Source organism: Ambystoma mexicanum, chromosome 6q (assembly GCF_040938575.1).
Source record: "Ambystoma mexicanum isolate Mex_15411 chromosome 6q, UKY_AmexF1_1, whole genome shotgun sequence".
In the NCBI taxonomy this organism is placed as follows: domain Eukaryota; kingdom Metazoa; phylum Chordata; class Amphibia; order Caudata; family Ambystomatidae; genus Ambystoma; species Ambystoma mexicanum.
The window spans coordinates 989,673,379-989,694,870 of NC_090937.1; the positions used below are offsets into that span (position 1 = coordinate 989,673,379).

Sequence of the window (21,492 nt, forward strand, 5' to 3'; positions counted from 1 at the left end):
CTACCCGCAGACATTGCAGTCTGTTTTGTTTGAAGTATGGGACTATTTAAGGGATGGGGATGGGGGAAGGATGGGAGCCGGTAGGTTATTGTTTCTGTTGTTGGAGGGATTGGCAGGTTTGTTTAATGGTTTTGGGTATTAAGGTTTCAAGAAGACAATCAAAGACTCACACAGTTCACAAAGGTACAACACAGTCAGTCACAGTAGATATCACAGCACATGATCTCATTGCAGAATCCACAACTATAATCGCCACAACCCCACCATGGCTATGACTAACCCGATAATGGGCGGAAGTCCTGGGACAACACTGACTATGTAAGGGGTCTTACCAATCACAAGAAATCGCGATTAATCACTAACTATAGCAGAAATCATGGGATGAACATATTGTGTCTCCAAGACCTGAACCAAGGCACTCCCCTCCTCAGACTACCGGGGTGGGGCATCCGTAGGTATGATTCTTCCTATACCTCGCACTCCTCGCATATACATACATGTAGTCCTTCCACCAATGCACCAGGCACATTCGCAAGTTCCCAGATTATGATATTGTTTGGGCTGGGGACTTTAACCTAGCCCTAACGCTAGACCTAGACAGATCTGCAACTACACAACTGACCCTTCCACAAGCGGTTAAGACATGGTCCTCCATCTCCCAATACCACAATCTTATCGATGTGTGGCAGAGTAAGCATCCAGACGTCAGGGAATACACTTTTTTTTCTGGGGTGCATGGCAGCGCTTCAAGAATTGATTATATAATGGTTACCGCCCCCATACTTCGGGAGGTCACTGAGATGACCATCCTCCCCCGGACTCCTGTGTTGATCTGCTTTGTGGTCTCCAAGTGTCCCCCAGGCCCGCTTCGGTGGCGATTTAGCGCCATCGCCCTTGAGGACGTGGCATTTCGCTCCAAAATTCGAGCAGGACATCCGTACCTACTTTCAAGCAAATGAAGGGTCAATCCCCGATCATGCTATAATTTGGGAAGCCTTCAAAGTTTATATTAGGGGATACTGTATCTCGAAAGGGGTTGGGGGGAGGGGGTCCTGAAAGCTGTATGCTGATCCATGCGAGTGCTGGAGGACAGTATTCACGATAGGGAGAATAGACCGGGCATACTGGACACACCTGAGCTACATAGTGAACTTCGGGCAGTCGGGGAGGAGCTCTTACAGCTGGCATAGTGAAGAAAAATGTATTGGGGAGCCAATACTGGCGGCAAGGCATGGGGAGAGGGATCAACCGAGTAAAACTCTTGCATGGGCTATTCATAAAGAACGTCAAACAACCAATATAGTAGAGGTTGAAAACCAGAATGGGGTTCTTATAAAACGTGGGATCAATAGCGAGTTTAGGGTTTAGTATGATCAGTTATATATGTCCCTTCCTACCCCTGGACACGATGAGCTGACAAGATATCTAGATGAGATAGCCCTGGGTGGGTTAGATCAGGACCAAGGGAGTGCTCTCAACGACCCCATTACGGAAGAAGAGGTACGCACAGCAATACAATCTTTACCCAGTGGGAAAGCCCCCAGACTGGATGGCATAACAGCAAAATTTTACAAGGCCTACTCAGACTTGGTGATTCCTCACTTAATGGGTATGTTCAATAGCGCACTGTCCAATGGCACTTTACCAGAATCCACCAGAACTGCCCTGGTGACTGTCCTGCTAAAACCTGGGAAAACCCCTGATTATCATACAGGCCATTGTCACTTATTAACACTGATAACAAAATACTAGCAAAGATACTCACTGTTCGCATACTTCCTCATACTTCCTCGTAGGTCCACTCAAAATAACCTGAGAAGCCGGTTTACCCTTATGCTTATGTTTACTCAACTTAAACCCTGAGGTGCCAATAGCGATTGCCGCCCTAGACGCCGAGAAGGCCTTCGACTCTGTTGAGTGGCCTTTTCTCTTCGAGGTGTTTTGCCGTTCTTGGTTTGGGCTCACCTACATTAGCTGGGTTAAACTGCTATACACAGGCCCGCAAGCTGCCCTTTCTCCCCGGTTCTATTTGCTCTCGGAATGGAGCCCCTGGCCTGCCTGTCATATTTGAGAACTACATGCACATTGCGGGATTCGTATCCAAACACATCTATCCACGGTATCCTTATATGCTGATGACATTCTTCTATATATCAAACACCCCCGGCAAAACTTAACCCAATGACACAGGAAGTGGTCAGATTTGGAGAATTATTATGGCTCAGGATCAATTGGGACAAGTTTGAAGTTCTTCACCTCACCCCGGTAGTGCAGCAGATAGACGTGGATGATAGGTTTCGGTGGTGTCCTCAAGGGATACGATACATCGGCATCATAGTTTCCCTTACCCGGTACGGGTTATACAAAGATAACTATATGATTCCATTAGAGACAATATAACACAAAGTTGAGGCATAGATACGGCTTCCCATCACACAGGCGGCCAGCATTGTGCTAGCTAAGTTGGTGATACTCCCCAAACTCCTCTACATCTTTAACAATTTGCCCGTATAGCCACCTCTCAGTTACTGGAGTCGTATACAGAGACTGATGACCAGGCTGATATGGCCGGGGAAACAGCCTAGGATATCCAATGACACATTAGCCCGGCCATATGAGCTTGGCGGTCTGGAATATCCGGATATGTACATATACTACTTGGCAGCCCAGGTGCAATATATAGCTGGTTGGAACTCCCCTGGCTCCCCACATTCTCGGTTAGCGAAAGCGGTCGCTAATCCCGATGCACTAATGGGAATGCTCTTGGGCAATAGAGACACAGTGCCAAGGGGGGAGGTACAGCCCATAGCAGTAACTTGTAAAGCCTGGGAACGCTGGAGTCAGCTGTTAGAAGCCACCCCCTTCTATTTGCCTGACCTCCATATATACAACATAGTCGGTATCCCGCTTACGCATGAAAGATCATTCAAAGAACAATTTAAAACACTGGGAGTGCAGACCTTATGGGACCTCGTACAAGATGGGCGATTCATACTTTGGGAAGAGCTCAGATCTAGGGGCGCGCATAACGCTGTGACACTGCTCCACTACAACAGGTTGAGAGGAGTCCTAAGGGATAAATGGCCTAACCTTCCGCTAGTCCCCACCCCGCACAAAGCTATGTGATAAATCCCGTCTCAACTGGGAAACTGGTGTCTACCATTTAAAAGCTGGTCAGGACCGGGAAAGGGGCAAAGTAACACGCCTACAAAACCACATAGGAGGCATCGCTGAGCAAACCTTTGAGTGAGGACCAATGGAAACTGATCTGTATGCAAACCCATTTTATATTCATAAACTGTCGGTACAGACTGATCCATTTCACATTTGTTCATCGGGTCTATTACTCCCTGGATACCCTGAGTAGATTCTTCACAGAGAGAACCCCTGGCTGTAAGAGATGCGGTGCAGAACCAGCTGACTTTTACCACATTGGGTGGAGCTGCGCTTGCATTAGATCTTTCTGGAACTCCATAGAAGAGGCAATGTCTGGAATGCTACTCCCGATGAGGGGTTACTCACCAGAACTCTGGCTATTGGCTCTAATCGAAGGAGGAACTTGCACTGAAAAAAAACTGTTGGGCATGGCCACTGCTGTGGCCAGGTATGTGGTGGCAAGGACATGAGGCAGGCTTTACCCCCCCCCACTTTCCCGAGGTGGTTAGAAAACAATAGTCTATGCGCACGGTGGGAGACCAGGTATGCTGCAACACTCCCGCCTTCCAGCCGCCCTTTTGACTATTGGCCCCCTTCAGACAATATCAATTGGACATCGCTCAGAGAGCACAAACCCCGAAATCCACCCCAGGTCACTGACTAATGCATGGCAGCCTGAACCTGGTGTGTCATTCACAGTGGGATACCATGGCTGACAGCCCAATATACCACTTACGTGATATCTACTAATATAAATGAAATATACATTTACTGTTGCCCCTTTACTGTAACATTGTAAGTGTTGGAGGGGGTTGGAGAAGGGAGGGGGTCAAGGTGGGTCAGTTTGGTTTTGTACATCACCTGTTGATGGTAAAACAATAAAGTTAGTTTAAAAAACAACAATATTAATGCCTAGGCGTATAAGATGTGCCTTTTTCGGAATACAAGAGTGCTGTCTGTGCTGCACCAAGGCAGTGTAGTAGGGATATATATAGCAACCGCTGTATCCCCCCTTCTTATGGCACCTCCTTCCCTAGAGAAGGGAAGCACCACCTCTCGATCTTGAAAATTCAGGATTTGTGCAATTACCGGTCTCGGGTCAGAGCCTGGTGGGGGGTTTCTGTTGTAAAGACCTATGCGCCCTCACTATCTCAAATCCTTGGGACAGCTTTCCGGGCCCAATTTCTTGTAGCAGCAGTGTCTCAACATATCCTGTCGGGTCCATGCCCTCGATTCCCTCTGGTAAACCAAGTAGCCGCAAATTGTTTCTGCTGGACCGTCCTTCTGCCTCCTCAATCCTGGCTTCCAATGCAGCATTACTGTTTCGTTGTTTGATCTGTCACGGTAGGAAGCAGTTCTTTCAATGTAGTCTCTGCAGTGGTTACCTTCTCTGCCAGTGATCGGGCATCCTGGCGGAGGAGCAGCACGTCTATGCCTACTGTCTCAATTTTACCCTCTAGCAATGTTTTTAAATCAAGGATTGCTGCCAATATTTTGGACTCCTGCAGGTCATCCTGCTGTCCTCCAGCCTCCTCTTGTCGCTTCCATCACAGGTGCTGCCCCTTTTATTGTAGCTTGCATTGCGAAAGAATCCATAACCGTCCCATTCTGCTTATTTTCTACCTCTCTGTCAATGGTTCCAAGCTCTCGACTGCTTGCCCCTCAGTGTCTTTACCCCACTCATCCGGCGCTTCACCCAGGCCTCCTTCCAGGTACCCACCCCCCCTGCTTCCGTTCCTATATCCAAATGCAGGGGTAGCCCCTAGGTTGCTCACTGCGTCTCACCCCTGCCTGTGCAACTGTCCGACACCCTCCCGGTATGTAGTGGGGGGGTCCCACCACTGTTGATGCCCTTCAGGTTCTCGTCTGGATGCACTCTAATTCCACGCTCTCACGGGGTGTAAGCGCTCCCAGTCGACACCATCAACCATGCAGGCCCATTGCCAAGCATCACTTTTAACTTGGCTCTGTGGGGGTCCACTTAGCAGCTGTGACTCTTCCCTGTCATGGGGGCTCCAATATTCTGTCCCTCAATTTCTGTACCAGCGTGCACAGTTATCTGCTGGGTCGGGGTGCCTGATTTTAATCCTTCCCAATGTGCGTTTACCCAGCGATCGTTATCCGAACAGTATAATATTTCTTTCTTCATTGAGACCATCTGAAGGAGCAGGAGCTTCTCTGACTGCAGCAGCAGTTTCCCTGCCTTAGGAGGGCCGGAGTTCACCTAGATTCAAGGTAGGACCCTGAACTCATGCTGCACAATATTGCGACTAGCTGCTGCTAACCATCTAATTTGCGGTGGATTTGCCGAAATTCAACAAGATTATCCAGCTCAACGTCTATGAGCTTGAATAGTTGTCTTAACCAGAGTTTTGACACAATTTGCTTATTATTCTTTGAGCCTCCATTGCAGCCCACGTGATGTAGCCGCTCTAAGATGGCCGCCCGTTTTTCTTCCATGTAACCTGGCTACACAACTACATCCAGGACCCGCCTTTGTGTCTGATTGGCTGCAAAAATCTTCTTTTAGCCAATCCTGTGCCGGCAGGCACTGAGCTGGCACACACACTAAGGCACTTCCCTGTCCCGAGCCTGTCCCTAGGTGACAGAGGCCAAGGCCAGGAAGTCTGTCTATCCGTGCCTAAGACATTTTGTGCTCCTGTCTGACTGGCGCTCGCACTGCATTTGACTGGTAAGCACCCAGAAAACTTTCTTGCGGCCCTGCTTGCTCGCATTGACTATATCTAGCATCGTATGCACTTTCACTTGTTTGCCGCATAGCTTAAGCTCTATGATTTCCCAGCTATTCTGCCTGATATTCTGCTTCATATACCGCCAATGTACTCCTTCATAGCCACTAACGCTATTTTTCCCTTGCCGACTGTTGCTTGATGTTTTCCTCCACCTTAAAACTAGGGCCGTGTCTATCACTTTAGCTCATGTCCGCCTCTAATATATGCATTTTGATGTGCCTTTTAGCCTGTGCCCGCAGCACAAACCGGCACACTGTACATAACTGCCCATTCTCTGGCATATAGATGCGCAGACGGAACCATTCTATTACCACCTGCACCTTGACCTTGGATGACTGTATGGGTCGCTTGCCACTTTGTTGGCTATTCCCAACCCTTTGTATTGATACTGCACTCCGTTTCTCAGTCTAATCCTTCACCATGCATTAAATTCGAAAATTGCTTTTTTCATGGCCTTTGATCCAATCTAGTACATAACCTGATCGCTGACGTGCCTCTCACCCTACACTTGCAAATGTAATGATATATTATCTGCATATTTATGCCACCGCACTTATGCAAATGTTATATTATTTGCCTCGCCCCAGCCACTATCTGAGCCTGTCGTAAGTCGTCTATGCCATTAGCCAGAACCCCTGTTTAAGTTGGACTAGCTTCCACTACATAAGACTATGGTTACTTCTTACAGTCATGCACATGACTACTCACTCTAGCCTCCACCGGCAACCTGAACTGCCTGAACGTTGGTAACTTGATTGTGCACCTGTCGCTCTTAGAACTACGTACGCGAGCCCATCACTGTGTCATGCCCAATCTATGTATCACAACCGGTATTACTTATGAGTCCATTCGAGTTACTCTTTACCTTAGAATGTATAGATCCCTTATCCAAAATGCTCTTGCCCTAACTATATAATGTGTGTACTTTGCATTTTTCTCATTTTACGTTTTTACTACAAACATTTGTCGTGTGATGTCACCTGCCCAACCACTTGATTGCGTCTCCACCCACTCTACTGTGACCTGTTATTGCGCATTTGAAATTTTTGCTATTGTTCATTGCTCTGACTCACTGAACGTGTGCATACTGTATGCATATACCTATGTTTAGTGCAACCATTTTATGCCCACTGCCTGCATGTGTATGTGTTGATTTAGCGCCTTTTACATGTATGCATGAGCGCCTTACTCAGTGCCTAATTTACTGCCTTTAGCTACGACTTGCCCCGGTGTGCCGCTACGTTTACCGTTTTCCACGCCTTCACAATACCTGCCTTGCAGTGCCTCCCTCAATCTACCTACAGCCTTGGCTGTGCAAAATGTTAAGCCTAATTATTACATATTGCATAATGACTGCCACTATGCATCTTGATATTAGTAGTCAGGAATGTTATATTGGGCTCCCCCCATCAGAGACAGAACTAATCCTACCTAATTTGCCAGATACAGTTATAAAAAACTCCATCATCTGCCCAAAATACCTTTATGCTTTAGGGCTAGGAGCCTATGCCTCCCGGCCATGCACCACAAATGATAGAAACTCTAAACTCTGTGCTAGACTAACTAAACTGCATCAGCCACCCAGAACATCTCTTCCATCTACAAACCTGAAAACAAATTGCCAACATAGTACGCAACCTAACCTCACCAATCGGCCATCCCCCTTATCAGCCCCTAACATTAAGGCCCGCAAAATTCCTAGACATCAGTCCAAGTCCATAGCTACTGATATATCTACTCCTGCCCAGATCAAAGTTGAAACAGAGGCACATTCCTTTAAAGGAGCACTCCTTAACGCAAGATCGCTAGTTGCCCATGCCCTAGACATAGCTGACCTAATCACTGAAGGTAATTTGGACTTCCTCGCAATAACAGAGACCTGGCTACATAATGCCGCATGACCGTCGCTCATGTTAGCTATACCAGACGGCTACACTATATCCAGGCAAGACCGAGAAGGCACCCGTGGTGGTGGAATTGCCATTATTTCTAAAACAATTTTATCACTAAGACTATCCCCACTCAAATTCTGCAATCATGTGAAATCCTTACCACCAAACTCCTGATAAACAATTCCCAATCACTTACTATTCATCTAATTTCCAGACCACCCGGTCCTCTTGGGACCTTTGAGGAGGACCTGCACAGCTTATTAACTAACAATGTCAAAACGACCTCACAACTACTGCTGCTAGGTGACTTTAACCTAGGCTTTAACGATCCAGCCGATAAGCACGCCTTGGACACAGCCAATACCATCAACTCGCTAGGTTTGTCTCAAAAAGTCAACAATCCTACCCATATGAAGGGGAGAATATTAGATTGGGTTGCAGATTATAACTGTACAGCTGACATCTCCATCTCTCCACAACTCTGGACAGACCATTCACTGGTGTTCTTTAATCTACTAACCACCTGACCATCTCCTACAGCCTCGCTAACGGCGCCACCATGTCTAACCAGAAATAAAAAGAATATGACAGTGGACAAAGTTATCCCTGCCATCCTCCCAACCCTAAATGCACTGTCAGATAATCTAGACCCGAGTACCCTAGTCCATGAATACAACAAAATCATGCTGGCTACTATGGACAAAATTGCCCCACTTAAACTTAGAACAAGAAAACCCAAAGCCCATCTAAATAAATGGTTCACGCCTGAAATAAAGACCTTACGCCTTACAAGGAGAAAATTTGAAACTGCCTGGAGACTGTGTCCATCCAACGAGAATAAAGCAAACTTATCCTCTATAACAAAACTCCTATGACATACGCATTGCCAATTCTAACTCAAGCATGCAGGAACTCTTCTCCATACTGAAAGAACTAGAGTTGCCAATTGCCACAACGGACACATGTACCAAGGATCAGACCTGGTGCGCAGACATCCAACATGGCTAGCAAATAAAATAAATACACTCCAACATAAAATACAGCTAAAAAAAGACTCTGAACCTTCAGCACCTGTCCAACCCGCCGCATAATGACACACCTAATACACAGACAAACACATTTTATTTCACCAAAACTTCCACCCTGGCGGTTGAGAAAATTATACCATCTCTTAAACCCTCCAACTGCAAAGGCGTATCTGCCCAGCACAGATAATAAAAGACGCTGCCAGAGACTTATCACCTTTCATTTCTAAATTGATTAATGCTTCTTTCTCCACAGGCAATATTCCTGCCAATTTAAAACAATCTTGGGTGCACCCGCTCCTTAAGAAGCAAACATTAGATCCCCTCATCCCCACTAATTACCGTCCCATTACTACGGTACCATTTTTACTCAAAATACTGGATAAAGTTGCATATATTCAGATTCAAAAACACCTTCAACTGCATAAGCTCCTAGGAGCTAGACAATCTGGTTTCTGTCCATTACATGGGACCGAAACGGCCCTTATTGATTTAAAGACCCAAATGGATGAACTAAGAGACAAAGGAAAGACGGCACTCCTGCTCCTACTTGATCTCTCAGCTGCATTCGATCTTGTGGACGACAAGTTCCTCTGCAGACACCTGGATTTAGCAGCTCACCTCTCCACTGAGGCTATCAGATGGATAGTCATTCCTGAGCAAGAGAACTATGAGAGTGTTCTCCCCCTTGGCAGCGGCAGACCCCACACCCATCTTGTGCGGTGTCCCTCAGGGTTCATGTGTCTCCCCAACTTTACAATATTTTCACCAAACCCTTGTTCGATGATCTGGACCATCTGGGTATCACCTACACTAATTATGCAGATGATACACAGATTCTCCTCCCGCTTTCTGGAGATCATAGCAAGGACCTGGAGTTGGTGAATAGGGTATATCTTATCAACCAGGCATGGATGGCAACACATGGTCTATGCCTGAATGATGATAAGACGGAGTTGATAATCCTGGGCACGTACTCGAACATTAACAAACTAGGCCAGGAATACTCTTCTTTCCGTATAGACGGTAATATCATCAAGGTATCTAAGGAAGTAAAAACTCTTTGTTTTTACCTTGATTCCACCATGTCTTTTACTAAACAAGTTAATTCCTTGGCCTCGACCACTGCTTACACTTGCCAGCTGATAAGAGCTGGCAAGCCCTTCCTTTCTAATGACAGTTGCATGATTCTGGCTAGAGCCTTAATACTTTACAGACTTGATTATTGCAACGCCCTCTACAGCGGTGCAAACAAAGCTATTATTCAAAGCCTACAAATTCTACAAAATAATACCTTAAGAGCTGCGCTCAGCATAAATAAAAAGTACATATCTCTTCCATTAGACGCCAACACAAATAGCTCTCCACTGATAACAAAAATACAGTTAAAAATGATCTCATTGACCCATAAAGCATTAAATAATGCTGCCCCCAGCTACCGTATGGATAAATTAAACAGAAAATCATCCACCAGACAGACAAGAACTGCCAACAATAACTGCTTGGTAGTACCAAGATTCAGACTATCCAAGATTGGTGGCAATAGCTTTCCTGTGAAGGCTGCCAAACTCTGGAACTCCTTGCCACATAACTTGAGAGCAGACCAACCCTACCTACACCTTAGAAGGAACTACATTAAATATAACCTTGTCGCCCTCCAACTAAGTTGATTCAGCACAATAGTTCCTTCTAACTGCACTGTATTAACATGTTTTTTTAGAATATTAGGTGAGCAATGTTAAATGCCCTGTAATGATATTTGTAATTATTCTGCATTTCTGTACATTATCTTATCTGTTCAAATCTGTACCTATGTAACTTGCACAAATCTGTAACTATGTAAACATTGTATCTTCCTACTGCTGCGCCCTGTTACCTCTGGGTTTGGTGCGCATTAAAAATAAAACAAACAATATCCCACTCCGTGCCAGAGTAGTTCCCTTGCATGCCTGCAATGTTGTTGATCGCCCGTTCCATAAAATGCAGCCCTCTTAAGACGCGGCTCCTTCTCTACAGTCCGTTTTCGTTCCTCCGCCGCCACGGCCTGCAATCCACTTATGTTGGTATCTCTGCCATCTGCCATGCGGTCCCCCGCTCCCGTGGCCCACAGCAGCCTGCAAAGGGGGACGAGGGATGGGGGAGAGCACTATTCTTCCCAGACCAGCGACACTGCTCCTCGGCTCCAGCTGTTCGCATCGGCCTGCAAAGTGGGAGGAGGGGGAAGGGAGGGCACTATATCGCCCAGTCCTGCGGCACCATTTTCACCACCTCATGCACCCACCGTCAGCTCCAGCTGTCCACCGGATACTCGCCGGTCCACACTGCTGTCAAACCACAGGTCACTGTCCATATCTGTCCCCTCCACTGCCTGTGTTATTTGCCATCTTGGCTCCTTCTCCGACAAAAACTCTCACAAGGCAGCACTGGCTCCTCAGGCTGCGGTTTTTCACCAGACTTTGTCGGGTGTCAGGCACAAGTGTGTTACGCCCCTATCTTCAGGTCAAGCCTTGTAAAAAGATCCTATTTCGCAGTCACAGGATCAAGCTTCAGGATCTGCACAGGAGCTGCAACGAGACATGTCCGACCACGCCTCCTCCCCATTCCCCTCTATATGACCTTCCCTCCATGACTCTTAAATTGGTTAGGTAGTAGTAGTCGACGAGCAGACAAGGACTGACGGGCGAGGACAGTGGGAGGAGTCAGCGTGGCGGGCTCCCAAAGGCATGTCCTTGCTTGCCACAAATCTGAAGGGGAAGCTGGATTTAGTGGTCTGAAAGGCTACAGAAGAAAGGGGGGGCTGTAGACAAGGAGAACAGTAGTCAATACAGTGAGTACGGTTTATAGTGAGTGAGTACATGTTCTTAATAAAACATTGAAGAGGTGCTTGTTTCAGCAGAGACTTAAAAATCACTAAACCACTACAAAGGTGATAGATCAAGAGCTATTGTTCTCATTGGTGGTGTATTTAATATATGTACAATACCTTGTGTACCTGTCTCTGCCCTTCTTTTACGAAATTCTTAGACTTTTGTATATATCATCTTGCGTGCTGCTTGGAATTTAACAAATAGCTTTTCTATTCCTAGAACCAGACAAGTGAAAGAAGGGAGGAAATTCTGGATGAGGTCAGTGGCGGGATCAACGAACAAGCCAGTTATGCTGCCAATAAGCTTCACCAACTGAATGAAAAACTTGATTATAAAAGAAAAGCTCTCGGCTCAGTTGTGAATGCTCCAAAGCCTGACAAAAAGGTAATTTTCCCTTCTAAGAAGTGAGTGTTGCAGCAAACCTTATAGACCCCAGTACAACTGCATGACCAGTCCGTCACCTGCATAGGACACGTCATCTGGTATAGCAAAATTATGGTTGATAAACAAGCTCCTCTAGCGATTTCTGTTTTAACACTTTAAGTGCTAAGGGGTTTTCCACAGTTTCCTCACAGTGCTCATTAACGTTCTATTCAATACCGTATGGTGGTCTGGATGTGGGTGTTGGTGGAATAGGCTTATTTGACAATTTGAAAATAATCCTTCATCTCAAATTGTGTTAAGTGCATTGTTGTGCAGGAAATGGAACCCACAATGTTTTAGGATTTTGAAAACTACTATTGCCGGCACTTTCTTAACCAAATGCATCGATAAGTAATTTTTTTGTACAGATGGTACATTTCCAGTATTTTTACCTTTTGTTAGTATGTCTGTATTTACTGGCTACAAATCATAGGCTTGAATGCATAGGAGCCCGGAGAATTGGTGGCATCTTCCCCAGGATCGTCCCTGGTCCTCCTGGCAGCTGGGTCTGATTTTGCCACAGATCACTGAGTTGGAGTTTACGATAGGTGCATGGGTGGGGTCACCCCAAAGCCCATTGCCTTCCCTGGTAGTCTTCAGGTTGGGTATTGCAGGCACCCAAAGAAGACATTTTCTGTATTCACACGATACCATGTGGCTTTATTGGGTTATTTGTGGAAACTCAAACTGTGGTCTCCTTGGGGCACCTGAAGTCGTGTTTCCTGGTCACAGCATATGTCATGATGCATAGTGGGTCGTGGGCGGGTGGTGACATTCCTCGCTAGTTGAAAAGCCGTCGTAAGCCAGCTTGTAGGAGGTTGCAGAAGAATAACCCAGTGCAGTCCTTGACAGGATTAAAAAACAGCAATTTGGATTCCAAGATGGCGGCGCTGGGAAACGGACGTGTGTGAGACGCGCTCCGTCCCCCCACTAGGCCGCGCCAGCAAAGCACATCAATTAAGCGAAAAAATTTGTCTACGGCAGAATTCACCGTGGGCAGCAAACGCTACGCTCGACCGGGAGTACATCGAGATCACCTAAGCAACCCAAGCCCGGTGGCGTACCCCGTTACAGGCGACTCCCTGGGGCGGGGATGCTTCGAGGACACCGGTGCCGGAGAACATTCCCAGGAGGCAGACCGTAGAGGCCCCGCCACTCCCCAGCTGGGTAACGCCGAGACTCTGCGACTCTGGGACTGGGCTCCTAAAACGGCGATTGTGTGGATCGTGTCCGCGAGGAGGAGAATCGCAGACGCGCCGCCTCCAGTCCGAGGAGTGGAGGCGTCGCGCTCCAGCAGGAGACGGCCTGACAGGAGGCAACGAACGCTCCAGAAGGTGCAAGAAAGAACGCAGCACCGAAGTACCCCCTCCAGACAGCAGTAGCAGCGACCCGATCCCGCTGGGGACCGGAGCGTATACAAGGTGGTACTAAGTGGAAATCATATAACGGACGGTGTAGACAATATCAGAGGCTTCGAGGCCTGGAGGGGACGACCAGTGCGCGGGAACACGGGCGTCTCCTACACTCCAGGTACGCGGAGAAGGGGGCAGAGGGACCGGGCGCACGGAACGCAGGTGGAGGCCCCACGCGCCCCAGGCAGACCTGAAACGGAGAAGCGGATACCCCCGGTAGCGAATCAGTTCCGATACTACAGAAGAATCTTACCGCACCTATGTCAAAATCTAGAGGGAGGGCAGCGCAACAAGACCAGCAAGCATCACAGAAAAGGGGGATCAGAGCCTGACGCAACTGTGGGGACCAGAACACCCCAAGCCTTCCATATCCACTAGGAAGAAGACCCCAGAGGACCATTCCGCGACACAGAGCACGGACTCGCAGGACATAGGGATGGCATCTAAGGAAGACATGAAATCATGGTTCGGGGAGTTCCAGAGTCAATTCCTAGCTACAACACAGTCACAATTCGAAGCCATGAAAAAAGACATGCAAACTGCCATACGGGAACTACGAACAGAGATCACGAGTCTGGGAGAAAGGACGGACACCCTGGAAAAAATAACCCAAAACCTAGACGAGGAGGCACGTCAGAATGCGGAACTCCAAGAACAACTCTTGACCCGCACTCATAACCTTGAATTACAGTGCGAGGATCTAGAAAATAGATCACGAAGAGCGAATATAAGAATAAAAAATATGGCGGAAACGGTGGAGGACAGACACCTTAAAGAAGCAGTGCAACAGGTCTTTAAAGAAATCTTAAACGCAAACGAGGAAGAGGAAGTAGGAATCGACAGGGTCCACAGGGTGGGTCCAAAGAGGATCGGACCTGGCATGCGGCCAAGGGACATACTAGTTGCCCTCTCCTCATATCCCCAGAAAGAACTAATATTACGGAAAGCCAGGTCAATGGAGCACATCAGGATGAATGGAGAAGAGGTACAACTATACCAAGATTTGGCACAGTCTACATTACAGAAACGCAGAGAAATGGGTCCGGTGGTGAAGTTCCTAACGTCAAAACAGATCAAATATAAATGGACATTTCCTTTCGGACTCCTGTTCTCATGGGAAGGCAAGCAATGAAGAATAACGACATGTGAGGAAGGGAAACAACTATTGGGCATGCAAGATCGAGAAGTAGAACAACAAGGAGAACAGAGAGATAACAGACCCCAGAAAAGATCAGAATGGCACTGGACGAGAGTAGAGAAAAAGGGGAGAGCTCCGACGCCAAAAGAGTTATGACAACCAAAGGGGAAGCTCCAGAACCCCCATCGGGGTAAATACGACATGCCCACGCACACTTACACGAAGAAAACAAGATGGCAGATGACGATTTTTTCCAAAAGATAAGGTGCCGAGGGGGGGAGGAGGTCTCCGGCGACACCTTTTGGAATCCAGAGGGTCTTAGAATACCCTAAAAGTTACCCCTGTGGTCAGATGAGCATGGCGCACATGGCGAAACGCCTGAGCGAACATAGGAACCAGGGCTCATCCCAGGGCAGTTTTGGGAGGAGGGGGAAAGGAAGGCGAGTTGGGGCATTCCTTGGGGAGGAGGGTAGGGATACTGGGAACCACCATAGCTCATATCATAAGGCTCAACCAAGGTCTTTCCATTTATGGACGGAATGGGTATCAAGGTACTAACATATAACATCAGAGGCCTTAACTCCCCTATCAAAAGGAAAAAAGTAGAACACTACCTAAAACAAGACAAGTACGACATCATTATGCTACAAGAAACACACATAAAGAAACTGGACAGGGGAAAGGTGCGGCTGAAGGGTTACAACCAGATATTACAGGCAAACGCTAAGGACAAAAAGGTGGGGGTCCTGATCGCATTCAGGGACTCCATAAAGGTACAAGTGCTCCAAACAGAGGCTGATACTCTGGGCAGATATCTCCTAGCCAACACGATTATAGAAGGTTGCCCTCTAACTCTGGCTGCAGTATATGCCCCCAACACAGGACAGGAGGGTTTTCTGAAGGACATGCTTGAGAAGCTGGAACACTTCGCCACAGCAGAGATAATATTGGGGGGAGACCTGAACATCGCATGGGACCCCTCTTTAGACAGATCGACCCCCAGACAGCAGGGACAAAGCCCTCCCTCGGAGGCCCTAAAAAAGAAAATGTCTAATATGGCTCTGGGGGACATCTGGCGACACATAAATACTAATCTCAGAGGATTTACATACTATTCACATGTACACCATACGATGTCTAGGATAGACTACATATGGGCCTCACTGGGCATCCTGGGCAAAATACGAAAGACAGATCTCGGGTCCATATCACTGTCGGATGACGCCCCTTTGTGGGCGGAGATAGCACTAATCCCACGGACGCCTGGGCTATGGAAATGGCGACTCCCAGAGGACATAATCAGAGATCCTGTAATGGGGAATAAAATCCGAGAACAAATCACGGAATACCTTACAAGTAATAACCACCCTGACATATCGATTGAAACACAATCGGAAGCTCTAAAGGCAGTAACCAGGGGACACCTAATCGCTTTGAAGGCCCAAAAAGAAAATCTCAACTATCAGTGGGAGAGGGAGCTCGAGGCCAAAATTGGGAGCATTCAGGCAGAAATACTGCTGAAACCAACTACAAAGCTACAAAAAGCCCTGAGGCACGTCCAAGGTCAGTTAGAAGCGATCTGCACTAAGAAAGCAGAAAGGTACCTACTGAGGCTAAAACATTGGTACTACACTAAGGCCAACAGAGCAGATAAACTTCTAGCTAGACAACTTAAGGGGAAGCAACTAGACAGGACCATATTGGCCCTCCGCGACGATAAAGGGAATAGAAAGACCCAAACAACCGAAATGGGGGAGATAATGGAGCAGTTCTACAGAACGTTGTACTCCACAGACCATCCCAATGAAAATCTCCAAAAAACATATCTGGAGGGGGTGGACCTTACAGTGCTATCCGCCACAGAAAAACTCACATTAGATAGGGACATAACGATTGAAGAGGTCAACAAGGCAATCAGAGACCTCCCCAGAAACAAGGCCCCGGGCCCTGATGACTACACGGCCCTATTCTACAAGGAATATGGGGACATACTGGCCCGACCTTGACCAAACTATTTAATTCCTTCAAAGAAAAACACGACATCACCCCAACGATGAACGAGGCCAAGATGCTGGTGATACACAAACAGGGGAAAGATCCCGAGTCTCCGACCTCCTATAGACCAATAGCATTGATAAATTTAGACGCCAAGCTGTATACTAAAATCCTGGCCTACAGACTTACTCAAGTGCTACCAAAACTGATCCATCAGGATCGGTCTGGTTTCGTCCCCGGACTACAAAAACACGATAATATTAGGAGGGTCCTCCACATCGTGGAAAAGATAGGAATAACGGGCACGCCCGCAGCGATACTAACTCTGGATGCAGAGAAAGCGTTTGACCGAGTAGAATGGTCCCTCCTATTACACATACTGAGGAAAATGGGCATAGGAGAAACATTCATAAATATGATAAAAGCCAATTACAAATCCCCCAGCATTAGAATAGCATTAGAATAGCAGTGAATGGGTTCCTGTCTAATAAAATACAAATCAAGGGACGAAACAAGGTTGCCCACTATCCCCCCTATTATACGCAATTTTCCTGGAACCACTGCTAGCGCGAATAAGAGACAACCAAAACATAAAGGGAATAGACATGGGAGGTATTACCCACAAAACTGTGGCATCTGCAGATGATATGTTAATAACATTGGGAGATCCCGAAAACTCTCTCCCTATACAAGTCCAGGAGATAGACAACTATGGCTCTATATCCGGCCTCAAGATAAATAGACAGAAATCCGAATTACTGACACTGGTGGGAGACACAACCCGAATCCAATCGGTAGCAGGCTCCCTCCAACTAAAAATTGCTACGACAGGGACCAAATACCTGGGTATCACCTTAACACATAAAATACAGCAATTATACTCCCAAAACTACCCAAACCTGTTGCAACAAGTCAAACGGGACATGGAAAGGTGGAACCTGTTATCGATATCATGGTGGGGGCGCATAACGGTCGTCAAAATGACCATCCTACCCAAACTCTTATATCTATTTCAGGCCCTACCAATAAGACCCCCGAGGGCGTTCTTCAAATCTCTAGCGAAAGCAGTCAAGGAATACATCTGGCAAGGGAAAACCCCTAGCATTTCAAGCTCGGTACTAACAGCCTCACGAAAAGAAGGGGGTTGCGCTCTACCCCACTTTAGAAGGTGGTACGAGGCAGCCCAATTATGGGTCCTGAAGGAATGGATTCCGGAAGAGTCCCAAAAACTGTGGGTTGCTCAAGATAGGGCAGTGGTGAACGCCCCGACAACACACATGCTATGGGCAGGAAAGACACACAGACATCCCAATCTACGCATAAGTGAAATCATGCAAGCATCATTGGAAATATGGGACGGTGCAACTAAGAAAGGTCCACTAACTAAGGACCCAGCCCCTTTCATGCCCCTATTTAGAAACCCGGAATTTCCGCCAGGTCTAGAGAATAAGGCATTCCAAAAGTGGGTGGAAGCGGGTAGCAATATGGTAGGGGATATGTATCAGGAACAACAAATAAGGACCTTTGAAGATTGCACGACCCTACTGCACCTGAAGGGGACGGATAGGTATAAATATGACCAACTGTACCATTGGCTAGACACACCGAGAATAAGACAAGCAGCCACCAGAGAACTAACCCCATTTGAGCAATACATCATGTCAAACGACGGGGCCAAAAAGTTTGTATCAAATGCATATGGTTTCATCAACTCCGTAGGAGAAAAGGTCACCTGGCAATATATTAAGAGGTGGGAAAAAACCCTGAGAAGGACGATCCCAAGGGGACAGTGGGAATACACGTGGGGGATGATATCTAAATTAACGAGGGCCATCCACTCGAAAGAAATGTGGATGAAAATTCTCATACAATGGCACTATACCCCAGAGAGTCTCCACGGAATGTTCCAGGCCTCTCCCAATGTATGCTGGAGGGCATGTGAAGGGGAAGGAAATTGGAGACACATTTGGTGGGATTGCCCAAAGCTTCAACAATATTGGACAGATGTGAAAGACCACATGAGCTCAATGTTCCAGGGGGCCGAGACTCTGGGGGGGGAGGTGTGGCTATGTGGGATTTGGAACCCGAAGGACAAAACCCTCTCCAAAACTCAGAAAGGAAACATCATGGGTCTTTTAGTTGGAGTGTGGTTGGAAATCGCCCAAAAATGGAAGCAATGGTCCCCGCCCGTTGCAATAGACTGGATAAGAAGAGCATGGTACCATATAACAATGGAACATATGACATACAACCTACAAGGGAACTATCAGAAATTCAGGGAGGATTGGTCGGACACCGTGGAGTACCTACAAAGTGACTATATGGAACAGTGGTGCCCACATAAAATTAGAATTCTTGATATGTTCAGATAAGTCACTGACTCTGCAAACAGAAGCTAAATAGAACGGTGGACATTCCGGGGGGAAAGGGAGAGGGGATGGAGGGGGTTATGTTGATTGTTCATGTTGTAAAACTAATAAAGAATATTAAAAAAAAAAAAACAGCATTTAATTGGCAAGCATACATTTTAGTTATCAAAAAGTGATTGTGATTTCACACTGCTCTCTCCCTGATAGAAGAAACCTTAAACTGTGGCAATGATAAACAATTAAAACACTCACATGTTTTCGAGCATTAACTCCTAATTAATTGTGCATAGTGCGTGGAGTTATCATGCCAGTTCGGAAGAGCACTTCCCTATTGGGATGTGTGTGCATAGAAACTATTATACGCAGGAAATCTGATATTCCCTGCTTTTGGTCATGATGGACTGAATGTGACATTCTGTTGCAACACTAACAACACACTTGCATTTCCATTGTGTGAATTAGTTGGTTTGGGCTGTCCAGGGATGCTGTTGACGGCGATTGTGACTAACGGAAGGCTTTCACTTGCATTCAGATTTCCCATGAACATTGTAGTTTTAAAAATGTTGTTGTTTACTGACTTGGGAGAATGCTTGCTCCTCCGCAGATAGTGAAAGTCGAATCCTGTGCGTTTCTCTCTAGTTGCACACACAAAGCCTAGTCTGTGGTAAATGGGGATTTAAGGGAACCGGTCCTGGGAATACATCCTTGACACGATTTGATGTCCGTCTGGGCAGATTCGTCAAAGTTGATCGTTTGCCATGGGTACTAAACATAAAGGATGGGATCCAAGCAGATGTCAAGCACGGCATGCACACCTCGTTTTATTCTAAAATCTGATTAGGCTTCGAGCAGAGCTTTACAATGCAGGCAGGAACTGGCATGCTCCTTCTCACTTGCCTTTCAATATTTGCATAGGTACCCAGTTACATGGTAGGCCCAGTATAGACCTCTGTCTCTTCTGTGTGTTTTGGAAAGGAGGCCTCTCGATACATTGTGCTTTTTGCTCTCTGTTCTGGATCGTCCTCCCTTTTTCTACTAGATCTAAATGTCCTCCAGCAGATTTATCTTTCTGGCCTCCTTTGCACTGCCAGTCTTTATCCCTGCGGGTGTCGGGATTGAGGGGTGAGGGGAAATGCTTGCTTGATGTGGGAACAGTGCATTTCACGATAGTTGGCAATTGCTTGAAACAGGACCTTACTAAAGCTATCAATGGTGGGCAACCAAGGTCAGCAGGGAGTTCTGTTTTAAGCCTAATGTTCCCTGTTGTTTGACAGTCGGAAATATCTTGTAGACTTGGATTTTGTCGAGCAGTGTCAGCTGATACCATGTCAACTTGACCAATTTTTAACATGTTGTTCCATTACTAATTATCAGAGAAATTATGGGTTTATATTCTTTAAACATTGCAGAATTTATTTTCTTCCATTTGGTACCTTTCGAAGACTGGCATATTTAGATGACTTAACTTGAACCTACCTATTGTCATACAGAAAGAAATTAAATTATGGACCTTTTATTTGACATGTAATGCGGTTTGCCCATGCTGCCTGTTAGAAATCAACAATCATGCAAGTATGCTGATAAGAGACTCTCTTAGCAGGGACATACACCATAATTTACTATTTATTTAAGCTTAGTCTTGCTTTGCTCTATGTTTCTGCTGGCCATCTGAATGAAGTGACATCTGCGTACGCTGCTTTAAATTTGCAAGCCACTTCATTTGGCATTTTCCATACATATCCCAACTTTTCTAAGTATTTTTAACATTATCAGCATCACTTCTAGTTAACGATTAAAGATGATTTTAAGAATCGGAAATTCACCTTGTGAAGACCAAGCAGAATTCTGAGATGTCTGTAAGGACCTCAGCGAGTTATGTACTTGTCTCGATTGTCTATCTCTGTTATCTCTCTAGTACTCTCGAGACTTGGCTACGCCAACAGCCTATACCTTGTATTCTGAAAAATCTACTCAACAAACTCCAGAGTCCAAAAGCCATCAGCCAGATTACTCCTGAGGTTGAAAAGATTCAAACACATTAGCCCAGCACTCTGCACACTTCACTGCCATGTAGTACATAAGAGGATCCACCTTGCAACTCTATGCAATGTCTACTGCGCCTACCATGTAAGAGGCCCGGAATTAGTCATAAGGAAATTCTCACATTACATTCCTTCAAGAACACTGCATTCCAGCAATGCCACATTAGTAATGCTATCAAACTTCAACAGAAAATGGCCTGGCGGATTCCTCCTTTTCTTCCAAAACTAAACTCGTAATGTTCTACCCAAACACTTATGTACAGAAAATGATCACCCTCCTTTCAGGAAACAACTAAACCTATGGCTATTCAACTTGTTCCTGAACGAGACAAGCACCAGAACTCGTCAAACTGCAGACCTACTCACCTCATCCTTGCTTCATGGAAGGCACCCCTTATGTTATTCTAAATATCAGGAACT

General features: G+C 46.4%; 1 protein-coding gene across 2 annotated transcripts in view; it reads left to right on the forward strand.

The window, feature by feature from the left end:
- Positions 1 to 21,492, forward strand: part of SNX25 (sorting nexin 25) — a 1,900,476-nt gene that overhangs the window by 1,450,277 nt on the left and 428,707 nt on the right. For both annotated transcript variants that reach the window (XM_069631510.1, XM_069631509.1), the window contains exon 10: positions 11,913 to 12,077. In XM_069631510.1, coding sequence (XP_069487611.1) covers positions 11,913 to 12,077 — 165 coding nt within the window. The remainder of the gene's footprint in view (positions 1 to 11,912; positions 12,078 to 21,492) is intronic.